Below are 26,281 nucleotides of genomic sequence, written 5' to 3'. Positions count from 1 at the left end.
GGTAACTATCTTAGTCTGTAACCACAAGGACATCTTACCTTCTCCACTGAGCATTTAGTTTATTAAAAACTGCTGACTTATTAAGCTTCCCTTCTTCATTATATACAAACCTCAAAAGAAAGCAATCTCTGACAGCTGTCATTCTCTGGGTATCTTCACCAGGTGTCCCACCTGCACCCACCTTTAACAGCCATAATAGCCCTTGTTGTTTTAGTCTGTGCTTAACTCCTCCAATTTGAAGTTCAAACAATGGTTCTTAAACTGACGTCCCAACTAGAAGCCCCAGCATCATGCCACCTGGGATTTTATTAGAAATGCAAACTTTCATCCTGCCCCAGACCCACAGGATCAGAAGTTCTGCAGGTGGGGCCCAGCAAGCTGTGTCTTAACAAGCCCTCTGGGACATTTTGATGCATGTTCATTTTTTGAGAATCTCCCCTTTATAGATCACATGGATTAGCATCCCCATTATACTCCCTTTTCAAAGGAGGAAAATGCACCTCCTAGGGATTTAGTAATCTATCAGAGTCACAGAATCTCTGTTAGACTTCAAAGCTGAGATAACATATGGAAGGAAACAACAACAATGAAACACAATTTGCACAATAGTTAAAAATTCAGTGAATAAAGGATAGTTTAAAAGATCTTTTCCTCATTCTTTATATCTAACATAATTCAATACATTTAGATTCTAAAAACCCAAAGGAAACTAATGCTTCTGCATGTCAAATTTGAAATATTAACTCTGATTTCTCCTAATCAAAGGTGGGTGTCTCCAAATGCTCACAGGTTTATACATATTGCAAATACAATTATAAGTAGAGTTTCCTGTGAATCACTAAATACCTTAACAATAAGATTAATTTAATAGCAGTGGATTTAGGAGAATTAATTTTAAGCAGATCATCCTTCTTACTTTGATATCAGCTGCTGGATCCTATCCCATTACAAATGCAACCAGTTTATAGGGGACTGCAAACATCTGTTCTTGCCTAGAAAGTGTCCATATGAATATTAATCCTGAAGACTGCATGTTGACTCCCTGTCCATGGGATGTGTTTAAATGCCACATGTGAAAATGTATGAGAGCATTTTCTCCTTAAAAGGAATAGACCCCTTGTGGGGAAGTTCTCTGAAACCTCTCAGCAAATTCTCACATTAAGATGGGGAAACAGATGGGCCTCAGTGAGGAAGTTTCTAAGGCTAAGTGTGGAACCAGAGGGCTGGAGAGAAACCTGCTGATGCTGGGGCAAAGACCAGCTGTTGCTTTCCCAGTGCTCATTGGAGAGTTGTTCTCTCTTCCTTCTTTCTTTGGTGTTTCATCCAGCAATAAGACTGTCTAAGGTCAGCCAAAGAACTAAGGACAGAACCACTGAGGCAACTCAAGAAGAATACTGGGCTTTGAGGGTCTTTACTGGATTGTCTTAAACTGGTTCCATAGAGAAGTCCAAACTTCATCTCCATGTATTTTCCACTGTACACACAGGATGGTCCATAACCAAGAAGTCTAAGCAAGGCAGTATAGAAGAACTTGTGTAATGGATCTGGAAGATTCTAGATATACACCTTCCCTAAAAGGGAAGAAAATGTCAATATAGAGAGGCTAAGTTACGTTTCCAAGGTCGATGAAGCCATTGCTAGTGCAACTGGAAGCTGGCCTTAATCAAAAGCCTCTGTGTTTCCCTCTGACCCTATTTTCTGTTGGTTTGTCACATGGTGATAAATTACTTTTGTACTGGAGGACTCCATTAAATCTGAAGTTAGATCCTCTGTATGCTAAGTTCTTATTGAGCTTTTAATTAAGTCCAACTATTAATTAATCTCTGTTTTAAAAGTTTATATGTGTGAAAGAACAAATGAGAGGGCTATTAACAAAATCATGGCAAATATATTTAATATGCAGATTCCTACATGTAGCCTTTGTTATCAACCAACAAAGTGTTAAAACAAAATGGCTAACAAATGACACAACACTCTTAGATGATAGCTTAAAAAAGATGGTACTGGTATATACATTCTGTCAAGTCTCTCTCTTCAGATTTATCTTGTATTACTGGTCAGGGAAATCTTGTATCTGAATTTATTATTTCTTTGTGTTTCAAATGCAATTTGATGTCTTCCTGTAGGGCTTCTTATACTATTTTTTTTTCTTGCTGTGAATGTTTCTCCCTTCCTATCATTTTATTTTCCTGTCTTCTTACATGGACTGAATTTGTATTAGGCATAAAACACTCTGTAACTGCTGAGAAACCAAAGAAACTTAAACATGGTCCCTGCCCATTAAACTCATCTAAGTCCTTGCCAGTCATGCACTCCCAGGCACACCCTCTCCAACAGCTTTGCACATGTGAACTGCCATCAGCACTATTCACATAAGCACATGCTGTGTCGAAATGTCATTTATTTCTCTCATTAATCATCCTATGCATTCAGGGGAGGAAGGGACCACATCTTAAGTCCCTTAGTATGCCCAGCAACTAGTGCGGTGCTTGGCGTATAATGAGAGCTTAAAAGATATATGTTGATGGTAATGAGATTCTCTCTCTCAAATTGTTTTCTGAAATTGGTAGGCTTAAAATACTATATCAAACAGTGATCAATACTCAGGAAGTTCTAAGCTAAATTGGCAGAATAAATGTGTATAAATCACGAAGATAGGAGAGCATCTCCCAGAGAATTTGGAAGTCACTCAAGGATGAAATCGGGGAACTGATGACTAAAATGTATAATCCATTCTTTCAATTGACCTCTGTGTGGGAATATGCAGGCCCTCTCTGTTGACAGACTCCAGAGAGCTACAAGAGATCAGAGGCCATCATATTGCATAGGCCAAAAGATTCCATGGTATAGGACTTGATGGGTCTTGTTTGGGGAGAGGCAAACTGGGCATTAATAAAATACAAGATCTTATATAAAGTGCTAGTGTAGGGTTAAAAATCAGCCATATGGAATGCTGTTGTGTATGTTGGGACACTGGGCTGGAGGGGAACAGCTTTTCTGGTAGTAGGGGAATTATGGCAGAGAGGGGAAGGGATAAACATCCTTGTTATGAAGAGAAGCAAAGAACCATTCTGTAGGAGATGATAATGAAACATTTTTGTGTCCACATTGTGTGAGAAACCAACTGGGGTTCCATTCTAGGTATCTCTTTGCTCGCCAGGTCTTCCCATGAAGTCATCATGTCAGTTAGTCCAGGGTGGCCTTCAGTTTCCATTTTGGCTTAGATTATGATGGAGCAGAATGTGTTCTGAATCTCAGTTCAGGTTGTTCCATCTCCTTTATAAGAGAATATGGGTTGACAATTGTCATGTTTTCAACAATGGCTGAAATATCATATAGTAATTTAATTGCTTAGGCTTTATGGACAGACAGAGCTAGGGTTGTAAATTGGCCCCATCACTTCACTACTTATGAGACATGGGCTGAGATCTTGACCTCTTGAAACCTCATTTTCTTCTTCTGTAAAATAAAAGCAACTCATTAGGACCACAGAAGAAACTTAACTAATCTCCTTCATGATCTTAGCTGAGTGCCTACCTTTATTGAGTGTCAGATAAAGAGGAACTGTAGCAATACATTCAGAATCCCAGGATACAGACACTCAAAAGAAGCAAAAGAATTCACTATGAATGTTTAAATGTTGAATTCTGAGATGCTATCATTTCCTATATAAGTACCAGCCTTGCATGGACACAACTCTTTAACTTCTTTTCCTTCCCCAGTGTCCCATGTCACTATGATCATTGCATCTCTCACTCATGATTCTCCATGTTATCACATAGGGAAGATTAGAATATGGGCTTGCATCCGCACAGACTGCTTGAAAGTGACTAATTAAATGGAGACTAGGAAGACAGAAGTGGATACGTCAGTAAAACAGAATCAGCTAATATCTTCACTGTCAATTCAGAGGAATCTACCAGCATCAAATGTTTGCTTCTAATCAGTAACTTAAAGGGGTTTATCAGATTATAATTGCACAAGTCAAATAAAGTAAATTGTTTTACAAATACAGGACTAACTTTGCCACTGATATTATGAGATTGTACTTAGAAAGGCAAATTATTGGGCAAAAGAGAAATTTGAAAGTTCAGGTTTCTCAAAATTTGCCTTCAATATCTATTTTGTGTTAAGTTTGTATATATACAAAAAAAAAAGAGAGAGAGTGTAAGTTTTTAGATAACATGGAAGTCTCTAAGTAGGATAGAGACATTTTATGTGAGTTTTTTGATACATATATTAAGGAGGCTGGAAAAGTGAATATGATGATATTTATTATACCTCAATAAAAACCTGAATGCTAAACTTGATTGAGAAGGGGATCTCAATAGTTTGACTATTATAAAATAAGTGTTCGAAATTTAAGACTGATAAGTGCTAAAAAATAAAGTGTCAATGCTCAGAGAGGGGAAGGAGTTTTCACATACCCTTCTTTGTATGTAGGACCCCTACAGGGATTCATGAAGGGTCTGGACACTTGAAACACAAAGAACTCAGGAAGGAAAAGTTACCTATATGTGTACATATGTATAACAAGAGCAGTACGTGTTTCTTGTGATGTAGATTTCAAGGTGAATGGAGACAGGAAGTGGTCTGGGAGGATTTAATTAAGAGGTTCTCTTAATTCCAAATAAAATTTTCCACATTACCAAACAAAAGATTTACATTGCTTCTTGGAGTTAGAATTTTATTATCTATCTTGCTTCAAAATATCTTCACACCAAACAGGAAGAAATTTTTGATCTGCTAAGTTTGTTTATGTGACACATGATGCCTGATTATTCAGTGAGGCAGGAACTCTGGCTTGTTCATGTATCATGGTACATCATTAAACAACTGCTTGTTGGTCTTATTCATAAACATTTCATTTAGTGCCAAATCAGAAACTCTCCCAATTGAATTATCAGGGCATGAAGATTTGTTACTATATGTAGGAAAAGTATTTTTTTTAAAGATTCCTGTCCTGAAATGAACTTTGTAAAATAAAATAAAATTTTCAAGGTTTGGCAAATTGATGTACTATTTACAAAATGTGCTGTATTTGTATTATTTGATAAATCATTTTTAAAAAGCATTATAAACTCACATCGAAAACTTGAGGCTCTGAAAAAGACCAAGTGAAAATATGTGTTCAAGAGATTATCTCCTTGGTATACTCTCCTTAATTAAGTTTGTACTTGTTATTGATGTTTTCAAGTCTTGGCTTTTTCTCTGAAAAGTTAAACTGAAACCATTTAGACAGCTTTACCTAAACCTCTTGTTTGGCTGTTGCTTTTACTTTGCTTATAAGGCTAAGCTTTTGTGAATCCATAGCCTTCTAAGTTGAAAACAAAAAGTAAAAAGAAAAACTGTAATCTCTTTTATGCAACAGCATCGTCTGAAACAAGTATCAATGAGCATTAGTCACAAAGCAGATTTTACATATATTTGTGAAACGTTTGTAAAACATCCTCAATCTGGATTCAATAGATGCTGCTAAACAGTTTCAGACACTTTAGACAACATTGACAACATTCACAAACACAGTTATCTGTTAATGGTGTTTTCTCACTTAAAAAATATTTTTAGTTGTAGATGGATATAATAACTTTATTTTATTTTTTATTTTATTTTATTAATGTTGTGCTTAGGGTCAAACCCAGTGCCTCACACATACTAGACAAGCACTTTACCACTGAGCTACTTACCCCAGCCTGTTTTCTCATTTTTATATTCAGCACTGTGTAAATTAAACAGTTATATTTAATATTATCTCAAAGATTAGTGCTTACAAGGGTAACAATTAAAGTGAGAGAGATTAATATGTATATATATGTATATATATACATAAATTTATATACATGAATATATGAAATTTAAAAAAATCAATTGGGGTAAAGAATAAACAAACTACAGATATATTTAAGAATAAATCTTAGTTTTGAATCATGGTGCCGCCATTTTTGAGCTTGGATTGATCACTGTGATGACAAGCCCCTTATCATTGGAGATATGAAGAGCAAATCACCAGAGTTTATAGAATCACATATTCACATACACACACACACACACACACACACACACATTAGTGTGTAAACGTTACATGTCATTGATGTAATGGTTGTTAGTTTTCCTAGTGTTAGTATAAGTGGACACCCATTTTTTTGCAGATACCATGACTTATGGTGTTCCTGCCAAATGTCACTGTATTTTATACTTTAAACTGGAAATTGTGATAACCTCTTCTGGAATCACCACTCCTCCTAGTGTTTGCAGCTGACAAGGTGGTCCTAAAGCTGCCTGTTTCCTAAGTGCCCTGCAGGCATTGTGAACATCTCTGGGGATGCTGCAACTGGAATTCTCTGTCTTGCTGCACACAGGATCTTGTACCTCTCTTTCCCTGTTGCCCGGCATCCTTTACCTATTCAGCAATGTTGAAGCTGTTTGGGGTATGAAGTATAGGATGGGATAGTCTCCTCCTTCTACCCCGTCTCCAATTCTAAGAGTCTTAGTCATTCTGCAGTTCTAATAACCTTGCTAAAATGAGCCACATATGTCCACTAAAATCAGGCCCAGGGCCTGTATAGAAACATGAAAGAGAGACTTCTGTCTTTAAGGAGTTGAAATTACTTGGAAACACAAGTAACTAATAGGAGCATGGACATGTAAGAGACCTTGTGCCAGCTGTCCCCAAGCCCAGAGAAATTGTCATCCCTTGAAATACATCGTGATCCAGAGTAGGCTGAAAGCAGGTCATTTGGTTCTGAAGAAAATGAAACTTGGAGTTTAAAAAAAAAATTGAGACTAGATAACTCAAAAACTGCAGCTCCATCTGAAAAACAACCGGTTCTGATTGAAAATGCCAGAGAAAATAAATAACCCCACATCTATTTGTCCCTCTAAAGTCAACATAAAATCTTAAAATTGCTCCTCAAAATTGAAGGTGTGCTCATTTCTCAGTTCAAACTAAAAACAAAATCAAACAGAAATTTGTAAGATTATGGTGACTTCAACACTGAAATGAAAAAAAGGATCTTCAAAAAACTATTTTTAAGACTGAAGAAAACCCATGCCTTCTATGAATATTACAACTTCATATACTAGTAACGATAAAAAAATGGCAATAGTAATGTTCTCAAGATTCTGCTATGATCAATCTTAATCGTTAATTTACTACTATGTTCAATTAGAACCTGGAGTGGTGAACGCCTGGCAATTGGCAAATAATAGTGAATCCAAAACAGAAAGTATTTTTTTTTTCCAAAAGTAGAGCTAATACAGAAACATGCACATGAAAATGACAGCAATTTAAAATTCTAGTTGTCATTGATTTCACAGGGAGGCAAGTAGGAGGAAGATTCTGATTAGGGAAGAGTTTTTTGTTTGTTTGTTGTTTGTTTTATCAATGGCTAAATCTTCACATTTTTTATGGATTTAGAAAGTAATGATGATTTTTCCCCCCAGTAAACTAAAAGCAGCATAGACTAACCCACTGTTTTATTCATGAGTAAGAGTTTCCAAAGTCAGGCAAGTTTTCTTTGTGCCTCTCCTTGTTCCTTTCCACTTACAATCTGCTGACAGCCTCATAAAAATACTGAGGTCAAGAGTGTGAGGCTGAGGAGATGGGAAGAAAGTTCTGCTTTGCAACTTGGAGCAAACACTCCTTCTCTAAGCTGAAGATTGTTTATAATTCAGTATAATTCTAAAGTGTGCAATTTATTTCATATTTCTAACCCTTTCGAGTGGATTTCAAATCTTAGATCCAGAGTGTTCATCACTGAGATTTAAAGTCAAACAAGAATTAAGAATCTTTGGCCAAAGTGCACAAATTGGGTAATTTTGGCCAACTGACTTAACCGAGTCAATTAGGCTGTTACAAGGGATTATGGTACATAATAAACAAACAATAGATAAATAGTAAACAAATACCCTCTCATTAACAATCAGACTTTGTGGGTGTATTTCTCTATTACAGAAGAAGGAACTGAGAATCAGACAGAGGATTATTGAAGTTACCAGAAATGGAAGAACACAGTAAACTGCACAGCAGACACCCAGTTTCCCCAGGAACGACACAGCCACACTGGAGTCAAGGCTGATTCATGACCAAATTATTTCTGAATCGGCTCTTGACGCTTATTAAGCCACCAACAATCTGGGTATAGGAAAATGACAGAAGCACCCACTGGTTACCACCGGCACATCTCAGTTTTATTCGTGGGGAGAGAAAACAGTGTCCTACCCAGATGCTGTCTTCTTGCTTGTACTGTTTCCAGTTGCGTCCTGTGTCACTGAACATCAGGCTATAACTTGTCACCCAGTCAGAGCTTCCGTATCTTCCCTGCGTGGCCACGGCTGTAATCTCCACTCTGTTTCCCAAGTCCATCTGCAGCCACTGTTGAGCATTGGAATCTGCTGGGGACCAGCCGCCAGTTCCTGGAACAGCATCAGAGAGATGAAGAGAGAGAGTTGGAGTCACGTCTCACATAGCTACAACTTTCAACTGTCAAAGATCAATGAAACGGTGTTCAATGAAGATGCCATCACCTCAACATGCCCTTCCCTTCCCTGTCTCTGCATTTATTGTCTTGCTATTTTTACAACAAATTTTCATCCTGTAGCTCTTATGGCTTAAAACTCATTTTGAATGCTGTATCTGCCAGTCATCATAGCTTCCATCTAATGAATTCCTAGAGGGGTTTGTCCTATTTCTTTCTTAAAACTCTATCCTGACACAAACTAGCCCTAGGTCCTCTCTCTATGACTGATATCTTTTTTCTTTCTCTCTTCCCTTCCTTCTCTTCTTCCGTTCTTTTCTTCAAATGATTTCTATGGACCAGACACAGAGCAGATATGTGTATCCCGTATACAAAGATAAAAGGACACTGATCAAGACTTTGAGGGGCATCATTCATTCATACCACATTTGTTTTTTGAGTTAACAGGACCATCCTGGGTGGTGCAAGGTGGAGGGAGAGAGACTAACTTAAAACGGATAGAAAGGAACATCTTTTATATTTCCATATTTTATATTTCTTGCTGCCCATTTTAGAAGTTTCTTTATTCTTATTATTCTTGTGTGTAGATATTATGGAAACAAAAATGTGTAATACAATGTGAAAGAACCCCTCCCAAAAGGTAAATACAAGTTCCTGTAGGAGCCCAGAGGACAGAATGCCTCAGGAGATGATGAGAAAGTCCTTCTAAAGATATTGAAAGATATTAAAATCTGAGGCAAGGCACAAGCACATCCAGAAATAAAGGGGGAAGTTAAATAAGCATCAACCAGACCAGAAGGAAGAGCACACACAAACCTCAGAGACAGGAGAGAGCCCGAAAGTATGGGACCCACGTGCATTTCAGTGTACTGGACACACAGGAATAGTCTAACATGTCAGAAGGCTTTTTGTTCCAGAATTTCATTATCCATCACACTTGAACTTTGCAGAAGATCAATATGCACTCTCACTTAATTGGAAGACTTGTGGTCTTCAGTTTTCTGTTTCCATTTTATGTGAGCCCAAAGAAGTCAATATGCACTTCTACTTCCCAAATACTCTAAAGCCTGAGGGGAGCTATCTCAGATTGTTTTATATCATAGATAGGGATGGTCCCCAACCAACCCCCATGTTAACCACTTTGCACAAGACATCAGGGTAGAGAGTTCATTAAAATTTTAATTTAGAGGAATCATTTATAAATTCATTTGTCTTTGAAATTTTGTCATTGGAAATCATTTTAATGATGGTCTGGTCTAGTTTTCCTCCATGCATTGGAGGAGAGGTCATTTGGGCCTCTTCTTGGCAACTGAGTGATTTTCTGAGCTATGTGCCCGCAATACATTCTCTCGGTGGGCAGGGATGGACATACAGACAAGGAAGACAGAGGACATATGGTAGAACTTATTCTAATCATAAGGCAAATGTGACAAGGCATGGTTGACTTCCTTTCAGTAAATAGCTAGGCCTCCAGAATCTAATTTGATAAAAGTATATTTTGTTTTTGTTTTTCTCATCCTCCCTAAAAATATTTAAATACTGGAAAAGCAAAAGGAGGGAAAGTACTCAGCACCTACTGTGGATTTTGTATTTTGTCAAGTGTTTTACAAGACATGTACACAGTAGCAGGAATTGCTGATATTAAAGTACTTATCTCTCTTCTTTCTGTAGAAATAGGACGGTATTGGGTGCATGGCCTAATAATATTTTTCAGTTCCCATATTAATAGGGTTATAATAGAAATATGAGTGGGAATAAGATGTGGCACTTCTAGGCAGCCTGCTTTTGCCCCTTCCTCCTCCCCACCACCAATGGAGGCAATTTACAAGATCCAAGATGTTGGTAAGATGACAGGAAAGAAAGAACCTGGATCCCTCTACTGGTATATGGCGGAAAGCATCTGTGAACTTGCACATAGCTGCACTGATCTACACCATGGAAAGGAACTGAACATCTCCGGTGTTTAAGTCATTGCACATTTGAATTTATTTGATACTACAGATTAGCCTCCTTCAATACCTACTCAGTATCCAAATGAGTAAATATCGATATCCATACTGTATAGTTGAAGAAACTCTGAACTAGCAAGTTTAGAACCCTTGGCAACTCAACTATTTGGGGTTACTCTGCAACCCCCCCCCAAAAAAAAATACTTCTAAAACCCAGAAAACCAGTAATGGTGGAATGTCACTGGGTTTTTGAACCAGCTTCCAAAGTACCAACTACAAAAATATGTGTTTATCACTAACATTGTCTTGTCCAATATGTTTATAAACCCCAATCCCCTCCATCTTCCCCTAACTTAAAAATGATAGAAAGGAAGATCTTTTATATTTCCAAGAAATCCAAAATTATTATTTTTACTCATCTTGCTGCCCATTTTAGAAGTTTCTTTATTCTTATTATGTTTGCGTGTAGAGGGAGGCAATGTTGTTTAAACAGCATTATCTCAACAAAATTAAAATATGGTAGAAAAGGAATTTATAAAGTGATTTCTTCTGAGTAGTTAAAATGTTAATGATTTTGCACTTTTATGCTTTTTGCATCAATGTTTTTTCTAGCATGTCTCTTTTAAATAAATTGATAGTCTTATTACATGTATTTATTGCATAAGAAAAATACACAGAAAAAATAAAAAATAAAATCATATCTATAGAAATTTGAGACTTAATGGTAAAATATAGGACTTTTGCCACTTTGAGTGTTTGTCACTATTTTTGAATTAAAAATCCTCAAGCTATAGCCATTTCTTTTTTAGTACCAATTGACTAAAATTGGACTTCTTATTCATGCTTTAATTTTTTTTAACTTATTTGTTATAATTATCATATAATAAGAATTTATATTAAGGATGGAAAGGAGAAAGTGATGTGAACAGAATTTTCCCTCAAAAAACAATAAAGTCACAAAAAGTGGACCCAAACCTAAACCAAAACAAAATAAAACAAAAAATAGAGGAAGATTTATCATTAAAAAGATTCATTCTAATTTGTCTAGAGAAAATCACATCTACCTTTTGCCCAGCAGGAAAAAAAAAAAAACAAACAAACAAAAAAAAAACCTTAGCTTATTAATCCTCCTGAAATTAACCAAAGTGGAATAGTTGTTGTTAGCATTCATTAACACATCATGTTAAGAATGTTCTGGACCCAAGAGCTTCAGCTTAAGCGCTTTGGATGAAGGTCTGCTCCCTAGGTGATAATTGCCAAGGACTCTCTCCCTTCTGTTGAAGATGTTCCCTGCATTACAGCTAATAGGAGAAATACCCAGGGTTGCTGTGGTTGCTATGGCAAACATTTTGTTCCTTCCACCAAACAATAACTGTGTTTTCACAAATGACCAGAGTGGCCTGAAGATACTATTTGTAGTTTCTTTAAAGACACACCCCAGGCACACTAGCATCCTGTTTTTGAGTTATTTCTAAATTGGGGTTGAAACATAGATACAAAAGTGTGTATTTAGTAAGTTGAAGATGTTAACAAAGGCAGTGTTGTCTGTAATGTGTTTGAAGTCTTCATAACTATTAACTACAAACATTCCCGTAAATCCTGCACTGAAAGCATGTCATGGAAATTTAAATTTAAAAGAAAAAATCGTCTCACCTTAGATTTTTATTGCATTCAGGATTTTTCAATAGTTTCTCAAACACAGAAATAGAGATGACTTGGAGGCAATGTCTTAGTTTAATTCTAGCATACCCTAAGCCTCATCATCTATGCCCTCAATAATTTGACTTTTGGGGAAAATTAGAGTAAGGAGATGCTGGACATAAAGTCAGAAGAACTGGCACAAGAGCCAGTTCTGCTCCTGAGGTTACTAAATTAGATGAGCTGTTCTCATTTTTGCTCAATAACATAGCCAGAATGGTTGGGAAGCTTTTCCGAGACCATACAATCAATATATGGCCAAGCATGGGATTCAAACCCAGAAAACCAGATCCAGCACCAAAGCTTTGACTCTGCTGCAAAGTACCTCTCAACAGCAGAGACAAATCCTTCTCAAGCTCATCTTTCTTCTCCCTCTTAATAGCCATTCTCACTGGAGCTGTAATTCACACTTCATGTTGTTTTCCATCTCTCTCTGGATTCTTATGGCAAGCAGCCGTAATATTTTTAATTTCCTTTTTTTAGGGCCAAGAAGTAAGTCCAAGTCATATGTCTGGAGAAAGCATTTCAACCCAGTTCTTTTGATTTCTAGTTCTAAGCTTTTAATGGAGACTAGTCTTATGCAAGCAAGGGGAAACTCTCATGATGAATTCTAAGCATGTTTTTAAGATAAGCCAAGAAACCTAAGTCTCCCGACTCCTGACCAGTGAATTTCCAAACTTCATATTTCAGGGTAGGATTTTAACATGAAACAGAATAACTTGTAGAAAAAGCAGAAATTCCTCTGTTTCTATAGTGATTTCCACTTCTAGTTCAGAAACAGAAATGATAATTGATTGGTGTCACACATTGAAAATGGGCACTAAATGGAGTATATACAGGTCTTTCCTAAGAGATATTTCAATGCTATCGTTCAAACACAGTCCATTTAGTACAAGACTAGATGGAGCTGAAATATTCACACACAACATATAGTATTTTCCTAGATAATTTGTTTTGAGCAATAGCTTGTCCAGTTTTTTCTTTTTTCAATCCCTAAAATAAACCCCTATAGAGAATAAGTGTCCCATTCACATGCTTTCACTCCCATTTTACAAAATTCCCTATAGACTTACATGCATATTCTCACAAATTAATGAGAAACCAGCTTGTAGTACTTGTTACATCTTTAGTTATAAAACAGTTGATGCTCCTATAAACTAAGGTGTGAGATTTCTAAGAAAAAATCTACCTACTAATGGTAATGAATAAAGCAGAGAGGTTCTCACATGAATATTTAATATAGTGTGTGGAAGAGTGATAATGCCATTCACAAATGTGCTCACAGTATTGGGGAGGGCTTCCTGCTCTTCCCTAAGATTGCTACCAACCATGCGTCACAGGATCTTTGGACAGGGATCCTAGAGACTGGAAAGCTGTTGGCTAGAATATGTAGCATCTTTCTTCTGCAAATGGGCAGGTGCAATGGAACTGGATGCTGCAGCCTGGCCCTGGCTAGGGATTCTACACTTACATCCACACAAAGACCAAGGACTTTTAAAAGGGAAAGAAAGTTGGATCTTGATCAGAAACACCATGGGATGCCTCAAGACCAAGGTTGGAAGGAGTGGTTCTTTGTATGAGTTAGTTTAAATTCTGTGGATATCAATTTTGAGATAAAGATTTGAATGCATTTAGTTCATTTGGGAAATGACCCCATAAGGCCAAGAGAGGGTGACAGAGATGAGACATAGAAGAGATCAAGGGCAACCCATGGAACATCATTAAGCTCTCATGTCTGTGGGTAAGTATACTTCCACCTGTGTAGGATGCTCCTGAGTATTATCTCACCCAAGGGGGAAGATGCTGTAATGTTTGAACACCAACTCTTGTTGGTTAGTGACTAAGTCCTGCTGGAGACATAGTATTGAAAGCACAGAGACTAAGATCTTGGGCAGAAAGGAGGAGATGAAACAAACAGGGTGGGAAGAGGTTCTGCCAGCGATGTTCTTGGGGCTCCACCAAGACCATCCCTAACAGGTAGTTTCATTCGCTAGATATGGGTGCTATCTGACAACCCAAGCCATACCCTTCACAGAGATTTTCCCTTGACCAAAAAGAAGACTTCTTGCTTGAGAAGCCATCTCTTCTTTTACCTGCATCTTAACCACTTTAAGACCAATAGAAGGATGAAAATATCAGTCCTCTAGTCTTAAGGCATGACTGACTTCAGGTTGTAGTCTGTGGTCTAGAACATCCTCTTGGCATCCAGAAGAAACTAGACTTCAGCAGAGACTACATTCTTGCCAGATTCCCCAACCTCTGCTTCATCCTGTTTGCCTCACACCTGGTCCCTATGGAACACCCATTATCTATTACTTCAAGAAGACTTTTCATATCAGTTCATCTCTGAAAGAAAACAGTTTTTAAGATGCAGGTTTTGGAACAATGTGGTAAAGTCTGAGGGATGTGGTCAATGTCAGCCTCTGTGACAATAGATGTACTTGGCTTCTCGCCTGTTTATATCTGTAATGAGAAAGCAACAGTGTTTTTGATTTTTTATTGCTGTATCTTTGTAGTACTGAGAATTGAATCAAGGGTACCTTTATTAGGCAAGCACTCTACCACGAGCTAAACTGCCAGCCAGAAAGCTGTATTATTTTGAAGGATGCTCATGGTCCAGGCTACTTGGCAGTGATGTCCTCCAAAAAGGACATTTCTTTTAAAGACTGGAGCCACCAAGGTTGTGATGGATCAGGAAAGGACAACTGACACTCGGGACATTTGGAATTTAATCCCAAGGAAGAGTATCTCACATTTATGCATTCTCAGATTTAGGACTAATTCATATATGAATAAAAAAATCCAGACACTTTTAAAAACTTAGGTGAGAAGGTCGTGTATATAAAAATTGAAGATTTTAGAGCTGGTTGTTCAAAATGGTAGATGATATTTGAATTTAAGCTAAATAATTTAAATGAAATAAAAATTTGATACCTTGGGCACATCAGCCATATTCTAGTTTTCAATAGCTGTGTGATGAGTGGGTATTCTGTTGGCTGGTACTTGGTGACTCTGTCCTCACAGAAGTTTCTATTGAACAATGTTGCTCTAAGATTTCTCTCATAAAATGGGTGGAAGCTTAGCTCTACTTTAATTTGTCAAATCAATAAACTCTAACTCTATCCATCTCTTGCTCAGGCCTAAGGGATTCTTAGTGGATTTTGGTAGCTTATCTATACCTTATTTAATGGATTTTACAATTATTGAGTTCCATCCATGAGCAAAATAGTATAGAAGATTTAACAACAGGGTAAGATAGTCTTCCTGTTTTTAAGTAGATAGAGAAAAAAATCACTCAAATATCTTTTAAGAGAAAATCAAGAAGTGGAATTGGAAGTCATTGGAAACTGAAGCTATCATATTGTTAGAATTGCCACTTAAAGCAATTCTTTCATGAGCAACATACTTTGTCCACAGTTGGGCATACTAGATTTAACCTAGTTTCTTGAAGCAATTATATTTGAAAGGAAGGGCCCAGTCTAGTCTAGTGTTTGAGTTAAAAGGGTTGCTTTTTTCCTTAGGGACTATGGACAAGTTATTTTTGTACTTCCATGAAAATAATGTTTTGAGTGCCTATCCTACCAAGGATCAAATAAAATAGTATATATCAGCTCATCAATGTCATCACTATGGATACAAAATGATTAAACATACATGTGTTTAACTTTATTATAACAAAATCTTCCTTTGGGCTACACCTTTTTATACAAAAGAGAAACTCTGTCATTGGTAAAAACCTCCATCAGAAAGTTACACTTTAGCTTAAAGATGTGTAATATAACCCAACAAAATAGGTGCAGGGCAGGGCAGGGGATAGAGTTAGAGAGTAGAATGCAAATCAAAAGCCATCCAACTAAAGTCATTTACAAGCAATGTTTTAGAAGACATTCTAATTGATGGATCCCAATTTTTATGAGCATCCAAATACCTTGGGAAATTTGGGGAAAGAGGTTTCAGGTCCTACCATTGCTAGTAGAGTTGGCTTGTAGGAGTCCAGAAAATGTGTGTTTCTGTCAGGTTCCTAAATGACATTCATCAAGTTCCTAAATGACATACCACTTTGGTGTTTGAAAGCAAATCCAGGAAGCAAATCCAGAGCGCATTGTGCCTGGCTGAGAGGGGACAGGCATATCTGCTCCAGGATACTGGTGACACTGAAGATAGTATTGTTGAACTGAGTTACAAGCCCAGGAACCAACACTGTAAACTCCCTTTTATGAAGAGTAGTAAATTTTATTTTTAATTTTTATATTGTTATAATGCAAAACTATAACATAGAGATAAAAAACCCTCACAAAACAGAAATTGGGGTATAGCTTAGTGGTATAATGTCTGCCTACCATGCATGAGGCCCTGGGTTCAATCCCAGTACTGGGGAAAAAAAGTAGAAACCCAAACAAGCAACAAAATTTCACAAAAGGAATCTTTACCCTAATGAACTATTATAGGATAAGCACTCTTGTAACCACCCTAACCCAGAAATATAACTAGGGATGTCTGTCAATCTCTGTGTACTTAATCTCAAAGATCTTTTTTTTTTTTTGAGCAATTTGATCTGGATTTTCTGTTATTTGTACTCAGATGAATGCTAATAAAGATGCCTTAGAAAAGGATAATAAAGATGCCCTAGAAAATGATCTGATTGTTATGGACATTTTTGTGATTGAGATTCATTAGAAACAATTGCTTCACCAAATACATGATAAGGAGTCTTTGATAATATCTGGATTTTTATCAAACTTGTACATTGATTAAAAACATGAAGTACAAACATAAACAAACAATAGCATTGATGACCATAACTGAGAACAGTCAGTTTGAAACATTTAAGTAAAAGATTTCTAGCAGAGTAAACAGATCAAGTGGATCCTACCTAACTACTCCAGATTAGACAAAGTGAGAATATACACATTCAATGTGTGATTCAAAGACACAGTCATGTGCCACACAGCAGCCCTTTGGCCAACCATGGCCCACATATATGATGGTGGTTCCTTAAGATTATAACAGAGCTAATAATTGCTAATACATAGTGAGTTCATAGCCCTTGTCATTTCGTGGTAGAATACATTACTCACATCATTGTGGTAATGCTGGTATCAACAAACCTATGGCACTTCAAGGCACAAAAACATATAACACAGACAATCATATATAGTAGAAACTACTTGATAATAAAATACCATGTTACTGGCTCATATATTTAAGGTACTATTCATTTCATTATTATTTTACAGTGTACTCTAAAATAAGTAGGATACTTATTTTAAAAGTTTACTGTAAAGTAGTTCTCCATGTTATACTTGTAGTATTCTCATACATTTAGGATTTATTGCATCTTTTGATTGCACTGAGAGGCCAGTTGAGTTGATCTTACTATCTAGGCTTGTGCAAGCATACCCTAAAATGTTTTGCAAGGATGAAACCAATTACAACGTACTTTTCAGAATGTGTCCTTGTTAAGTAGGATAGAACTGCATCTTACTTACTCCTGATTGTGACACATATTGCAAACTTGGTAGTGTAAACTGTCAATCTCTAGAGAAAAATAAGACATTAATAATCCTTCTCTTAATCCCATTATAAGGTTTTTAAGTTTATAATTAACTATAACGAGCTGGTGAACTGAAGAAGCTTTTGTCTCTTGGCAAGGTATTAAAGGCGTCAGATGATTCATTGAGCTAGCATTTTATGGGGTGCTACTTAGAAATAATGTCAACTTGAAACTTCAAGAGAAATGATCAGCCATCAAAAAAAAAAAAGGAGGTAAAGTACCTTCATTTCTCTATCACTTTTTTTTTGGACCAAATGGTGAGTTTAGATTTTGGAAGCACTATATTATTAGTGAGCAAAAATATTCATACAACCCATTTCCTTCTTCCATCTTCATTGTGTTGTTTGGCAAATAGCATGGCCATTACAATAGATCTGTCTTCCATTTCTTGATGTTCTATAGATGTCCCAATAATAGAAGAGGATTGGGATGCTGTTTAAATATCTAGGTTAAGGTTCATTGTTCCCACAGGTGTATGAGCCTGCAGTATGAATCATTCAGAAGACATACACATATGAATCCCCGAACCCCTGCCCCCAGTCTGAAAAATTTAGCCTATTGTGCTAGATACACTGGTTGAAATGTCAAAATTAGCTGAAGGGGTAACTATTTTACTAATGCACACTCTTATTAAGATTTCATATCTACATGAATAAATATATTGGTCAATGTACAGTAGACAGGCTAGCATCAAACACAAGCCCTATCCAAATTATCTGTGCATCCTTGAGTCAGTGACTTAACTTCTCCAAGTCTATCTCTTCATCTTTAAAAATTAAAGTAATATTAAGTATTTTGGAGTACTATCATGACGATACAAAAGACAACTGAAGCTTTTACCTGGTTCCTTACCATAAGAAGTTGGCTAATTCTGACACTTTCCATCCTCCCTTACCATACATATTCAGGGTGAATAAGGCATGGGGGTAATTATTGAAGGAACACAAGTGCAGAAATGCATCAAATTGGTGCTTCTCACATTTGCATGTGCAAATGCAACACTTGTGACAGCACAGGTTCTGATCTGACAGTCTGGGTAAAAGTTCAGGTCTTGCATGTCTAACCAGTTCCCTGTGGAACACCAAGTAGTGAGGAAGAATATGAGGCAAGAAAAGGGAACAGGTTTTAAAGCATACTCTGCCTGGAGCAGCTAGACATGATAAAAGGAAAGAGAGGTGCTGAAAAGAATGAAAGGTCATTTCAAGGGGAGAGCAGAGAATTCAGTAAATGATTTCTGCATATCCCAATGTCTTTTTTTTTCTTTATTTCAGACAGGGATTGAACCCAAGGGTGCTTAACCACTCAGCCAAATCCCCAGCGTTTTTTCTTCTTTTTAATTTTATTTTTTTCTTTGAGGTGGCTTACAGCCTCATTAAGTTGCTGAGGTGAGGCTGGTTTAGAACCTTCAATCCTCTGACCTGTGCCTCCCAAGCCTTTGGGATTACAGGTGTGCGCCACCATGCCACCACCCCCTGTCTTTTTGAACCTATCAAATTATATCTGTATTATGCCTATATCTGTCAATCGGTGCAGATGAAAGACTGGTACTTTCCTTAGCAAGCAGCCATTCTAGACTTGCTGTAAATTGTACCTTCAGTGTTTATTCCTGGTTATCTGGAGCAAGTCCCTAGAGAGCCAATATCATGCTAATTGTGTTTATTAACCCTGATTCCTACATTGCTGCCAATTCTCATCTTCTCATGATTAGTCTGGTGACATCAAACTGAAAACCAACTTCCAAAGGTTTTCCTAGATGCTTAGTGCTTTGTAACCAGAGCTGCCCAAAGGGAATTGGGGGCGGGGAGCACGCATAAATTCTGCACCAAAAGGAGAGGCAAGGGCTTTAAGCCTCTTGGCCCATCCACAAGCCCTGGAAGCTGAAAATGCATTGACATGAGCAATCAAATTCTCCATGGCAACAAAATTGTCATGCTAGAAACATACAATCTCAACTTACACAGGCAAGCATCTCAACAAAATATATTCAAGTGAGGAAGGAGGATTAAAATTTCAAGGGACAAATGGCAAATATGACTGTTTGCAAACCGTATTTGGAAAAAAAAATAAAAGAGGATGGGAAAGAGAAATATAAACCTTTCCTCTCGTGGGGCAAAAGATGTCTTTTCCTATTTGCCTTTTAATCGTGTGAAGTAACTTAAATCCTTCCCCTCATTTTCAAGGTCTAAGCCACAGCTCAGCTCAGTGGCTTCATGCTCTGCCGCCAGCCCCTGTACTTCCCGCTGACAGTAAGTGCTTCTCAAAGCCCAGCTGACTTAATGCCCCATCAAAAGCTTTCTTGCCACAAAACAAATCACATTTGACAAAGACAGATCCTTCCTAAGCCACAATTATATAGATTGACTTGGCAACCTAAGTTAATGGTGATCTGACCCCCAGCTTAATGTATTTTGTCATTTTTTTTTTTTCAAATGTAATTAGGTCTCTTTCTTGCTTTTCACTTTCTTCGTGTGAAATGAGATGGAGGCCAAAGGGTGTGTGTGGAAGGGAGAGAACAAAAATTCCATTTGGCAAATCCCCTCCACAGATGAGATAGCAGTGTAGAGACTATTACAGTTGGGTTTTAACCATCTAATCCCCTTCCTCATGCTGTGAACTTCCCAGATCTTGATTGGCACAGCAATAGCTCAGGTCAACAGCTGTTTTCAAGGGTGCTTTATTTATTTATTTGTGGCTCAGAGAGATTAGTGTGTCATTGATGGAAACTCATTACACTTTCTTTACGGAAGCTTGGAGGAAGCTCATTGGTTGTCTTTGCCCAGTAAGGCCTTTCCTATATTCTTCCCTTAAACTTTGGGAAGGTTTTCCTTAAAATTTGCCACTGACATTCACCATCCATGTATACTTTCTTCCTGAGTATAGTCATATGTGTATAATGGAATAGCTTGAACACACTGGAAGCAAAGCATCCATTGATTTTTCCATGATCAATGTATCTCAATAGTTTCTAAGCTTCCTGGGGGATTTTGCAGTTTTACATGTTTGTTGCTCAGGAACTTGCAAGGAACTTTGTCCATGTGAAATAGCTCAGCAGTGATGAGCTGTAATCCTGCCATTGAGCACACTTGTGTCTATTGATCTAGAAGTAATTTTGTAAAAATCATGGGTTTTACAATTTATATTTCATCTCCAAGAGAATAACAGAAGGGTATGGGGGTGGAAGGTTGGATGGCATATAGTAGATGGAATTCATTAATTATTGTGAAAAATACACAAATGAATAAATAAGATGTGTTAGGAAAAAGCTAAAATAATTTTGAAAATCATAAGTATGGTGTGTCCTATCAATATCACCCTGGGCATCATTTTATCAAATCAAATTAGTGATCATTTAATTTCTCTAGACAGATAAAGCTATCTTTGGTTTTTGTTGTTTTCTGGTAGATTAGATCTCAGATCCTATGAAGTTACATGTTAACTTATAATTGTCCATCTAATAGAGAAGATTAACCCCTGAATTTCATTATCCTATAAGGCATGGAAACAGTTGGTTTAAAGTGTCAACTTGATTGGGTAAAGGAAAACCTAAAGAATGGTAATATATTATGTCCTGTTATAGGTCTGATTTTTTTTCCAGAAGCTCCAATTCCTTGAATGACCAGATAAAATGAAAAGGCAGAGTAAAGGTGAATTTGCTGTCTTTTCTGAAGTGTTCTGCACTTGGACATTAGAGCTTCACATTTTTAGCCCTTGGGTTCTGGGGCTTGTATAGGCAGCTCCCAGATTCTCAGGTCTTTGTGTTCAGACTAAATTATACCACTGGTTTTCCCTGGTTCTCAAACTTGCAGAAAGTGTAGCAGACCCTTCTAAGCCTTGATATGCATGTGAGTCAATTTTGATAATAAATCTCTTTTTACATATCTATATATAGCCTATTGGTTCTATGCCTCTGGAAAACCCTGACTAATACAGAATTTAGCTAGTTTTGTATCTACCTAATTACTTTTTCTAATACCCTTTGCTTTCCCCTCAAAATATATCTGAATACCTGGTTCATTAAAACCCTTCTTGAAGCTTCACTATCTTGCTGCTTCCCTCATTAACAAGCTGAGCAATTTTTATGGGTTCATTCTGTATTTGTACGGGAACTATGATTTTAACCTTATTCATAGTCATATGTTTATGTCAAGTATTGCTCACCTATTTTAAACTATTCATTCCCTGGGGATAAAAATAGTGAATGTATATGTTGACTCCAAGTTATTGAGAACTTAAATCCAGGTTAGAAGATATGGTCATGTGTGTATGTATGTGTATATGTGTATGTACAACCTGGTATTTGGATATTTAGAAAGGGAAGGGATTTGATGTTAAACAGTAGAATTGAGCAGACAGATTCACAATGCCCCATTGTAGGAGACAGAGAAATGAGTCTAATTAAAACAGCTCATTGCAATTGGACATTATGAGAAAATCTGTAGAGTAAAAGAGCACATTAGGAGTCGAAGGGGAGATAGAGGACTGTGTGTTGAAAATGGCACAGGAAAAGTAGCTAGAACACTCACAGTAAATTCTTTATTGATTCCCAAGGTAAGTAATGATCTTTTTTGGATATGACACCAAAAGCACAGAGAAAAAAGGCAATAAGTGAGACTCATTGGCAATGAGTGAGAATATGTCAAACTAAAAGTTCTGTACAGCAAAGGAAACAATCAACAAAGGGAAAGAAATCCTATAAAATGGAAGAAAATATTTGCAGACTATTTATCTCATAAGGAGTTCACGTCTAATATATATAAGGAATACATACAAATGAATAGTGAAAAACAAATAACCCTATTAGAAAATGGGCAAAAAAATCTGAATAGAGAATTTTTTTCCAAAGAGGACATTCAAATGGACAGCAAGAACATAAAAAAGGTTCTTAGTTGCATTAATGATGGAGGGAATGAAAATCAAAACCATGATGAGATTTTACCCCACATCTGCTAGGATGATTATTACCAATATGAAAGAAATAAGTGTTGGTGAGGATGTGGATAAAAGGGAGTCCTTTGTGCCACTGGTGAGAATATGAAATGGCATAGCCATTATGGAAAACAATAGAGAAATTCTCAGAAAGTTAAAAATAGAACTACCATATGATAAATCAATCCCACTTCTGGATATATGTGTGAATAATACAAAAAATCAGCATCTCATAGAGGTATTTGTACGTCCCTGGTCACTGTAGCATTATCCTCAATAACAAAGACATGGAAACACTGTCTCAGTGTCTGTAAATGATGGATTTATAAATAAATATAAGTCTGTATGCTCATGTGCACATGTTTGTGTGTGCGTGTGTGTGTGTGTGTGTGTGTTTGTGTGTGTGTGTGTGTGTGATGAAAAGTTTTTCACCCATAAAAAGGAAAAAATCCTTGCCATTAATGGCAACATAGATGAAGCTGGTGGGCATTATACCAAGTGAAATCACCACACAAAAGACCAATTCTGTATGATCTCTCCCTTTTGTGGAATCTAAAAATGTTGAACTCAAAGTGACAGTGAGTAAAGTAGTGATTTGTAGGATTTGGAGATGGGGGCAATCTGTACATGTTGGTCAAAGGATACTATCTTGCATTTTTAAGAAAAAATTCTGACGATTTTAATGGTCTAGCATAGTGACTTTAGTTAATAAAACTTTATTATATACATGAAATTTGTTAAGAGAGTAGGTGCATTGTTCTCTTCACCCCCACCCCTCGCCCCTGCAGACACACAGAGATAACTGTGGGAAGCGGTAGATATGTAATCTAACTGACTAAACACAAATTATCACATTATACATCTTAAATATCTACAGGTTAGCCCTCAATGATACCTCAATAACACGGGGTGGGGGGGGGGGACCAAGTCAACTAATGAAAATGCCCCCCCCCCTGCATTTTTCCTTCTTTAAAGTATCAAAGTAGAGATGACCCTCCAGTTAGGACAATGCTGAAGTGTAGTGGATAAGATCATGGACCAGTAATAAAACTTCAGTGGTAAAGGTCTACTTTGATCAGTTTTCCTCTCTATACCACAACATTTTCACCTTTAAAACAGAGATAATGGTGACACCCACACGGAAAGCAGTTGTGAAGACTGCATTGATATACCTTAGGGGCTTAGAACAGTGAAGTTTCTGGTCTGGTAAGTGCCTACTGTGTGGTGGTTGTCATTTATATGCTGATAGTATAAGGTGATGTAAAAGTCTCAATTCCTAGACACACAATCCCTGTATTCAGACACACCAGCCCACATGGGACCCAGGCTACCAGTAGGTCTGGGTCCATCCCTCTACTGGCAGGGCAGACACCCACCAGAGCTTAGCCTCCAGCACAAGACCGCCCCTTCCAACCAGCAGACTACAGTGGGAGGTCAAGCCCAGAGGCCCAGATCTACTCACACTGGCCTGTGAGGGACCCAGGCTCACAGTAGGCCTGGGTCCACCCCTCCACCAGCAGGCACCCACTGGAGACCAGCCTCCTGCATAGGACCACCTCTTTCCATCAGCAAACTACAGTGCGAGGCCAGGCCCGGCCCAGATCTGTCCACACCAACTTGTGCAGGACCCAGGACCAGGGTAGGTCAGAATTCGCCCCTCCCCACACCTGGGAGCCTAAGACTAACCCACTTCCATCTTGGGACACTGCAGTCATCCCATAGCCTTCCCCACGCAGTAGCCCCTAACTTTTTGACAATGGATAGGGCCTAGAAGCAGAGGCATCTCAGAGCAGGCATCCCAAAGAGAGTGTGAGGCCCACTCTTTCAGCCCCATCTCTGTAAGACATTACTTCCATCTTGGGGCACCTTAACTATTATCTCAAGTTACCTTGGCTATTGCCGCCACCACCTTTAGATGCAGTAGCATACATTGAGGGACACCAGCAGGTCTGGAAGCCCAACATCAAGGTGGGGTACAGATAATCTGCATGGGTACTACAAGAATAAAGGGAAGAAACTTTAATATCTCAAACCCACACTGCAAGAAAGGAAGACACACAGACAACATGAAAAATAAAAGGGGAGGAAAGTGCCCAAAACAAACCAGGATACTACAATAACAGAACCCATGGACAGCAAAGTTAATGAAAAGTCAGAGAAGGCGTTCAGAAGGTTCATAATTAAAAAGATGTGTGAATTAAAGAATGACCTAAAAGAGCAAATACAAGCAAAACTTATCACTCCAACAAAGAGATAAGAGAGCAAATATAGGTAGCAGAAGATTACTTCAAGAGAGATATAGAGACTTGGAAAAAATCCAGTCAGAAATCCTTGAAATATAGGATACAATAAATCAAATAAAAAAACTCAATAGAGCGCATAACCAACAGACTAGATCACTTGGAAGAAAGAATGTCAGATAATGAAGACAAAGTATACAATCTGGAAAATAAAGTTGACCACACAGTGAAGATAGTAAGACACCATGAACAGAACATCCAAGAATTATGGGATGGCATCAAAGACCAAATCTAAGGAAGGCACAGAATTTCAAACCAAAGGAATACACAATCTCTTCAATGAGATAATATCAGAAAATTTCCAAAGCATAAAGAGCAAATTGGAAAACCAAATACAAGAGGCGTACCAGACAACAAATGTACAAAATTACAACAGATCTACACCAAGGCACATTATACTGAAAATGCTGAGCATACAGAATAAGGATAGAATCTTAAAAGCTGCAAGAGAGAGGAATCAGAACACATAGAAGGGGAGACCAATTCATATCTCAGCATATTTTTCAACGCAGACCCACAAAACCAGGAGATCCTGGAACAACATATACCAAGTTCTGAAATAAAATGGATGCCATCCAAACTAGCCTATTGTATTAAAAAAAATCTATGCCTCCAAGAAACTCATCTCATAGGAAAAGACATCCACAGACTGAAGGTGAAGGGTTGGGAAAAATCATACCACTCACATGGATTGCAGAAGCAAGCAGAGGTTTTCATCCTCATACCAAATAAAGTAGACTTCCAACTAAAGTCAATCACAAAGGATAAAGAGGGACTCTACATACTGCTCAGAGAACCATACACCAACAAGACTTAACAATTACAAATATATATGCCCCAAATAGTAAAGCATCTATGTTCATCAAACAAACTCTTAAGTTCAAGAGTCAAATAGGCCACAACAAAACAATTTTGGGTGACTTTAACACACCTCTTTCATCAATAGATAGGTCTTCCAAACAAAAACTGAACAAAGAAACTATAGAATTCAATAATACAACAAATAACTTAGACTTAACTGACATATAGAGAATATTTGATCCTTCACTGACAGAATACACTTTCTTCTCAGCAGCACATGGATCTTTCTCTAAAATATACCATATACTATGCCACAAAGCAACTCTTAGCAAATATAAAAAATGGAGATACTACCCTGCATTCTATCAGATCATAACGGAATGAAATTAGAAATCAATGAGAAAATAAGAAATAAAACCCACTCCAACACATAAACTAATAGCTAAATAATATACTACTTGATAAACAATGGGTTGCAGGAGACATCAAGGAGAAGATTAAAAAAATTTTAGAGGTGAATGAGAACACAGATACAACATATCAAAATCTCTGGGACACTATGAAAGCAATTCTAAG

At 37.4% G+C, this 26,281-nt stretch overlaps 1 protein-coding gene across 3 annotated transcripts in view; it reads right to left on the bottom strand.

Annotated features, from left to right (window-relative positions):
* Cntnap5 (contactin associated protein family member 5) overlaps positions 1-26,281 on the bottom strand; it is a 771,818-nt gene that overhangs the window by 564,360 nt on the left and 181,177 nt on the right. For all 3 annotated transcript variants that reach the window (XM_077798231.1, XM_026402894.2, XM_026402896.2), the window contains exon 3: positions 8,222-8,415. In XM_077798231.1, coding sequence (XP_077654357.1) covers positions 8,222-8,415 — 194 coding nt within the window. The remainder of the gene's footprint in view (positions 1-8,221; positions 8,416-26,281) is intronic.

Source organism: Urocitellus parryii, chromosome 1, assembly GCF_045843805.1.
Source record: "Urocitellus parryii isolate mUroPar1 chromosome 1, mUroPar1.hap1, whole genome shotgun sequence".
Lineage (NCBI taxonomy): Eukaryota > Metazoa > Chordata > Mammalia > Rodentia > Sciuridae > Urocitellus > Urocitellus parryii.
This window is presented reverse-complemented; position numbering and strand designations above follow the sequence as displayed.